We start from the raw sequence: 7,500 nt of genomic DNA, 5'->3' as shown, positions 1-7,500 counted from the left end.
ATGCAGAAGATGGAAGTAGCCAGGTATGTGTCTGTGAAGGTTCTCAGTCATCCAGGTCATCGTAGTCAAAGGAGTTTGCAAAGAAAAGCGTCTGGACTTCTTTAAGTTACTTGAAGACGTTTCACCTTCATCAGAGAAGCTTCTTCAGTTCTAAGGTCAAATGGTGGAGAGTCCCAGATATAAACCTAGTGGGAGTTTCCCCCCACAGAGGGACAAAAGGACCCCCTGATGATCCTCTAATCGCCTGAGCCGAGGTGTGAAACTGGGTGTGGGTCTGCGACTCTCCAGCATTTGACCTTAGAACTGAAGAAGCTTCTCGGATCAGAGGTGAAACGTCTTCAAGTAACTTGAAGTCCAGACGCTTTTCTTTACAAGCTCCTTAGACCAGCTCTGTATTTGACTCCCTTTTGGAGCCAGCCTGAAGCGGACGCCAGAGGACCCACAGCTTCCTGTTTCAGGCGGCGTGCGGAGGTGACGGTGGTGTTTGTCGGTGGCTTTAATGTCGAGGCTGCTCTGTGGTGTGACGCTCCGGTTTTACCTCCACTCGGGTTTTGTAGAAGTGAACGTCGTTGAGCTTCTCTTTGCATCTGCTCAGTTCGGTCTCCAGGCGGTCGACGCGAGCGGCTCGTTCCCGCATGGAGTCCACCTCGTCCCGGTACACGCGGGCGGAGCGCGCCTCGACGGACAGAGACTGGTTCTGAAAAATAAAACAGGAACATGTTATCGTCACTTCCTTCCTGTTATTAATCCAAACCTCACGATAAAAGCGCCGCCACCATCCAGCCACTCTGTACGACCCCAGAGCTTAAACTTCTACACAAACGCCGCTCTGATCTCATGATGCTCTGTAATCTGTTGGTAATTTAAATACTGAAGCCGTGCAGGATTACAACATCCTGTTGTACACGTATTAATCTCTGCTGCGTGCTCAAAACCAGTTCATCAAACTGGGACAAAGTGACCGAGACCACTGCAGAGGGGGATGACCCTCCATCAGATTACACGTGAGTCTAATCCCAGCTGTGTTAGAAATAATCCATCGTGCAAACCATGTTCAGCTGGACAGAGCTGTCCTCCAACCACAGCCCACAGAGAGCAGGTCAAAGGTCAAACTGATCGATCCTTTTATGTAGAATATGGGCTCATCTTCAACCTGATGCGGCGTCGTTCCTGCTGAGGAGCGGTTCCAGCTGCTCCAGATGTTTCCAGCCTGTATTCAGTCACCGTCCGCCCTCACAGACCGCCACAGAGCTCCGCCCCTGAACACCTTCGCCTCGTCCGACCCGTCATCAGCCGTCAGATGTTCCCACAGCTCCGACTTCTTCATGGCAGGTCCAAAGTGAGCAGATAAGAAATGCTCAGGTTGAACATCGGAAGCTCTCTGTGGAGCATTTTTGAATAATCACAGGCTCTGTGTTTGCTTCCTTAGGAAGCGTCCCCTTTGCAGACGAGGATTCTCCCAAAAGCTGAGCACGACTCCGGCACGCAGGAAAACGAGCTTCCACAGAAACGCTCCTCACGGACACGTGACGGCTTCCTGTGGTCAGCGCGTCAGCGACTCGTCCTGTTTCTCACCTCCTGTTTCAGTCTCTGCAGCTCCTGATCCAAACGCTCAGCTTCATGCCTCGAATCCATCAGCTGCTCCGTCTTCTCCTCCCTGCACACACACACACACACACACACACACACACACACAGACACACACACCGTTAGTTATCTGAGGCCAACAGCGCGCTCGCTCTGAGAGCACTCTGCTGTTTCAGTGGTTAACATCGTCGAGGTCGTGTGTTAGATTTCGTGGCTCCGTTTCTCTCTAAACTGTTTCCTGCAATTCCTGTGCAATAATAACAGTGTGCAATACAAATACACTTATTCTTCTTTTTTATTACTAAGTTATTATACTGTGTTGTGTTGTTTGTGTTGCGTTGTGATGTGTCATATTGTGTCGTGTTGTGTTATATGTAGTGCCGACGTAGGACAGTTTTCCAATTTCATTGTACTATTGTACTATGTATGACTGTGCAATGACAATAAAGAGTTATCTTATCTTCCTGTCGGTCACCCGTTAAACACACGTCCTGTCAGCGTCGTTATGGAAACACCATCGGCGCTCTTTTTCAACTTCATGTTTATGACCAAAAATCAGAGAAAGACGTGTGAGTGTTCAGCAGAGAGCTGAAGGCGTGCCTGCTGTTAACCTCCAGTCACATGTCTCCGCCCTGTGATTACAGCGGCGTGGTCGTGTACACACGGCCTGTGAGATGTGCTGGAGCCTCGTTAGCGTTAGTGTGAGATAAACATTACAGCGCGGGCTCGTCAGACTTTATTGGACGGACGTGTTTGAAGGCGGGGACTCACAGCTCCTGTCTGTGTCTGCGGAGCTTGGCTTTGGTGTCGGCGAGCTCCACGGACAGATGCTGCTTCTCTTCCTTGGAAAGCGCCGCCCCGGCTGAGCCGCCGTTATTCACTCCCGCCCCCACGGAGCTCCGCCCGTGCTCCGGGCCGATCGCACCCAGGACTCTGCACCCGTCCTGGGGCTGCTGACTGGACAGGTAGTCCCTCTCCTGGGTCAGGTCCACGATCACCTGTAAGGCAGGTGTGCAGGTGTCAGAAACGTGAACATGTCAGGGGAAACATCTCGTGTGAGATCGATGCGATCGACCAATCAAAGCTTAACGAGACAAACGACCACACACTGAATATGAGCTACTGTGACCTCCCGTCAACAACACATCACAGAACGTCACGTGGACCATTGAAGGCGACCAATCACGTTATTCTGAGACGTTCCAGTTTCATCCTCTCATCCCTCCTTCAGTTAAACACGACCTTCAGACTCAGCGCCTTGTTCACAGACATCACGGCGTCCGCGTCACGCTGAGGACACGTGTATAAGGCTGCGTCTGCGAGCGTACCTCGCTGGCTTTGTCTCGCTGGTCGATGAGCTGCCGCAGGGACGCCGCCATGTTGCGGGACAGAGGCTCGAGCTCCTCGTGGATGATCTCTGCTCCTTCCTCCAGCCAGGACAGGTCCAGAACATTCAGCTGGTTGTGGGTCACCTGACGCACGCACACACACACAGACACACAGACACACACACACAGACACACGCACACAGACACACACACGTCCCATAATGCAGCTGAAATTTATATTTTAATGTTTCTAAACAGTTTCCTGCTGATGATGATGTCACAGCGAGTGTTACACCTGCTCTCTGCTTCACGCCTGGTGCTGATAAACCTAAACCAGGGGAGGGGTGTGGCCTCTCCTCAGGTGGTTAAGCGGTTTAGTTGGCTAAGTTTCTGAGGGGTCCCTCCCCTTCAGCCTCTATTGATACAAAATGATTTCTAAAGAGTTCAAAGACGTTTTAGCGTCACAGTCGACAGACGCCAGCAGAAGGCCACGTCTCTGCTCGATGCAGGTGGCGTCCTCCTAACCTGAACGCTGTGAGGCTGACGTGGGTCACTAACGTGAGGGTGGTGCTGCTGCAGCGGCTCCACCTGGGACAAACTTTCCCGGGTGGAGCCGCTGCAGCAGCAGCATGTGATCAGTGATCAGCAGTGAAGCTGCTCTCAGCAGGTTTCAGTCACCTCCTGGATGTGAGACACGATGGCCGCCTGAGTCTGGATGTCCAGCAGCTTGATCTTCTCGATCATCTCCTCCTTACGCTCACACTGAGGAGACACACACAGACACACAGACACACACAGGAAATGAAGGATTGAAATCAAATAGCAGCTGTTGTTTCTCTGGTTTGTTTAAAAACAAGATGACAGACGTCAGAAAACTAGAGTTGAAAATGAACGTGTGTGTTACACATTAACAGCACAAAGAGACCAACAAATAAAAGACGACGTCACATAAAAGTCGAGACGGTAAATACGTCAGTAACAGGTGAGGGGTTCACCTGTGCAGGTTATATCCACGACCAATAAACACTGATGATGTAACTGCACGTGCACGTCGGCTTTCTTACATTCAAAGCACAAAAATGAATCTTTGGTTTCTGCTCTAAACTCGCGTCTGTGTGTCACAGACTAACTGATGATGTCACACGTACAGCAGCACAGCTCAGAGAAATCAAAGCATAAAGGTTCAGGTGGGAGGAGCCAGGTGTGCAGGTGAACGTGCAGGTACAGGGCTGAGGGCAGCGCCATCCTCACTGATGTGCTTCTACCGTTAGTTGTCAGGTGTGTGTCTGCAGGGCGGGGTCACAGCTATTTAATGCAACAACATCATTTCCCTGTGGTTTCTCCTCCCTCCCTGTTCCCCTCATGGCCTTCCTCTTCCCGGGAACCAGTCGAGCAAGTGCAGGGAGGGAGACAAAGGGGGAGAGGGAGGGAGACAAAGGGGGAGGGAAATTAGGAAGCTGGGAGAAACAAACACAGGGAAGCGAGAAGAAGATGAGGTCGCTGCGTTCAGAGCGACGGGAGAGCTGAACAGACCGAGCCCACCTGTCAGCACGCTCAGCTCGACACATCTGGATAAATCACTTCCAGCAACACAGTAAATAACCTCCCTGATCAGGATCCACGGGGTTAACAGACAACAACTGACTGGTGTTTAAAAGAGCGAGAAGCCCCGCCCACATCCAGTCCAGCCCTCGTCAGCAGGAACACGAAGCGACGGCTGTGCTCAGACATGCAAAACGACACACACACGATTCCTGGGAGAGGCAGTGTGTGTGTGTGTGTGTGTGTGTGTGTGTGTCTGTGTGTGTGTGCGTGTGTGTGTGTGTGTCTGTGTGTGTGTCTGTGTGTGCGTGTGTGTGTGTCTGTGTGTGTGTGTGTGTGTGTGTCTGTGTGTGTGTGTGTGTGTGTGTGTCTGTGTGTGCGTGTGTGTGTGCGTGTCTGTGTGTGTGTGTGTGTGTGTGTCTGTGTGTGTGTCTGTGTGTGCGTGTGTGTGTGTGTGTCTGTGTGTGTGTTACCTGCACAGCACAGCCCAGAATCAGCAACAAAAGCCTCTTCAGCTCCTCCATGCTCTTTGCTGAGGGAACAAAACAGAGAAACTCGTGGTTACAGTCACGCCACAGCTCGATACACGGCGCCATGATTTCACGCCACAGCAGCAGCGCGGTGCGGCGGTCACGCCGTCCGACCTCTGACCTCTCAGAACAACTGAGAAATAAATACAAACCACTTTTCAATCACACTCTGTTTAAATCCTGCAGCTTCAGCAGAGCGAAGTCACCACAGGTGAGACTGTAAGACGAGGCTTAAAGCACGAAAGCTACACAAATCTGTCACACACACTAACACACACACACACAGACACACACACACACACACAGACACACACACGCACGCACACACACACACAGACACACACACACACACACACTAACACCCCTGTTTTCCAGGAAACCTCCAGAGTTTGGGACCCTGGTGGGACTACACTTGATGAGTGTGTCTAATGAAACCGTCTGCACACCTGTCAGCACAGCCTGGCCTCAGGTGTGTGATCAGCTGATCTCTGTGCACAGACGCTCAGTGCGTTTGAGCGTCTCGGCTCTCCTCACTGCAAGGACACCGTACGGGTGGCGCGTATGGACGAGCCGCCCCGGAGCAGCGGGCGGTCTCGTTCTAGCAGCTGGGATGAGCACCACCTGCTGCACCTGCGCAGATGAGATGGACTCGCGTGTTTTCTGATCCTAACTGGACTGACCTGAGTTTATCTTCACTGCGCTGGTAGGGCGCTGTGATCAGCGTGTGGAGGTGCGTTCACCTGTGAAGGTGTGTAAGCGTTACCTGATATCGGGTCCTTGGCGATGCAGAGGATGTTGGGCAGCGGCATGACGATCAGCTGCTGCAGCGTGTCCTGTGACCGAGCGAAGAAGGAAAAGTGTCATTACAGTGACGATGATGACATCACATCAGGAAACAAAGCGTGCGTAGCAATGAGGCGGCGGGTGGATCCACGTTCAGTTTCAAACTGGGGACCTTTCACATGTTCACACCGCCAAAATAAAGGTTTGAATATTTCTGCTTTTCATAAATATTAACATGTCAGTGAGTCCAGAAACGTGTGATCAGCTTCAGTCACAGCTGCAAGCTTCAGTCTCTCGGTTTGTGTGTGTGTGTGTCAGAGTGAGAGTGTGTGTGTGTGTGTGTGTGTGTCAGAGTGAGAGTGTGTGTGTCTGTGTGTGTGTGTGTGTGTGAGCAGTCAGCCAACAGGAAACAACCTGCTGCTGACAAAGTGTGTGTCAGGAAATAAAAAGCCCACGAGGAGGGAATGCTTTCCATTCCAGAACACTGTCCCACTCACACACACACACACACACACACACACACACACACACACACACACACACACACAGCCTGGCACTGATGGCACAAAGCAGACCCCTCCCCACCATGTGACCCCAGCTCAGCGTGTGCAGGAACATGTCAGAGCTGAGCCAACAATCCACCAACGTTTCAGGAAAAGTGGAAAATTAAAGTTTGAATCGTTTATCTCGATGCTCTGAGCCGTTTTCACGCCTGCGGCTCTGAAAGAAGGAACTGAGCATTTCCATATTCACACGTCGGCCTGCAGCTGATACGTTGGTCCTGGTTCTGGTCCACAGATCCTAGACCAGAACCAGGACCTGCAGCTGTTGCAGGAACACATGGAGGAGATGCACGGGAAATTCAGAAAGGTTCCCGTGCCCCTGCATCAGCTCCAACTTTGGTTTCAGTGAAGGAGACTATCGAGATGGTCTGCAGGTGGAGTCTGCAGGTGGAGTCTGCACGGTATGACGGGACAGCAGGCAGCTACAGCAGAAGAAGAAGAAAACATGGCTGCCAGGCGCTCGACAGTACAGCGTGGAGAGAGACGACATTTGCAGGAAGAAACGTCTTTAAAACAAACAGCAGGTCACATGACTCCACGTCTGTGGCAGAGACGGTCTGAGGCGTCTCTGAGCGTCCAGAGGAAAGTTCGTTCTTGTGCATCACTGATTAACGACATCGTCACATGTAGCGTCGCTCGGGTCGAGTTATGTTTGTTATCAGTGAGCGGCCTGGTTAACGTCTGTGGCGAGACGGCACAGTGACAGACAGGAAGTGTCTCAGTAACCTCCAAATTTAAGATCACTGTTTACATCAACAGCTAGGACTTTGGGGTCACCAGGGGTCACCAGGGGTCAGGGGGAGGTTTATCTGAGTTTGACACACACCACAGGTAAGCTGAGCTGCAAGAGCTGATAATGACCAGAGGTTCAGAAGGTGTCTGCAGGCCCGCACTTCACCATGAACACACACACACACACACACACACACAGCTGTGCTACAGCACTGAGGTGCCTGCAGGTAATGTTACACTGGTCTGTACAGGTAACATGAGAGCCAACCAGGCTGCCTGCTCTCTCACACACACACACACACACACACACACACACACACACACACACACTACAGCATGAATAAAACATGTGTCCTGGCCACCATCTGTCTGTCAGCAGCGTGAGCTTCTGTCTTCATCCTGAATGTGACACACTCACCGACTCACACACACCAG

At 51.7% G+C, this 7,500-nt stretch overlaps 1 protein-coding gene across 3 annotated transcripts in view; it reads right to left on the bottom strand.

Moving 5' to 3' along the window:
* Nucleotides 1-7,500, bottom strand: part of ccdc88c (coiled-coil and HOOK domain protein 88C) — a 43,792-nt gene that overhangs the window by 24,909 nt on the left and 11,383 nt on the right. For all 3 annotated transcript variants that reach the window (XM_087833292.1, XM_087833293.1, XM_087833291.1), the window contains exons 4-10: nucleotides 5,751-5,820; nucleotides 4,931-4,989; nucleotides 3,594-3,677; nucleotides 2,916-3,059; nucleotides 2,359-2,585; nucleotides 1,576-1,657; nucleotides 539-697 (exon numbers count right to left, since the gene is read on the bottom strand). In XM_087833292.1, the coding sequence (XP_087689418.1) occupies nucleotides 539-697; nucleotides 1,576-1,657; nucleotides 2,359-2,585; nucleotides 2,916-3,059; nucleotides 3,594-3,677; nucleotides 4,931-4,989; nucleotides 5,751-5,820 (825 nt within the window). The remainder of the gene's footprint in view (nucleotides 1-538; nucleotides 698-1,575; nucleotides 1,658-2,358; nucleotides 2,586-2,915; nucleotides 3,060-3,593; nucleotides 3,678-4,930; nucleotides 4,990-5,750; nucleotides 5,821-7,500) is intronic.

The sequence above is a fragment of the Neolamprologus brichardi genome, chromosome 19, assembly GCF_056152115.1.
Source record: "Neolamprologus brichardi isolate AB-2024 chromosome 19, ASM5615211v1, whole genome shotgun sequence".
NCBI lineage: Eukaryota > Metazoa > Chordata > Actinopteri > Cichliformes > Cichlidae > Neolamprologus > Neolamprologus brichardi.
Note: the sequence above shows the minus strand (reverse complement) of the source record. Positions and strands in the feature narration are given on the sequence as shown.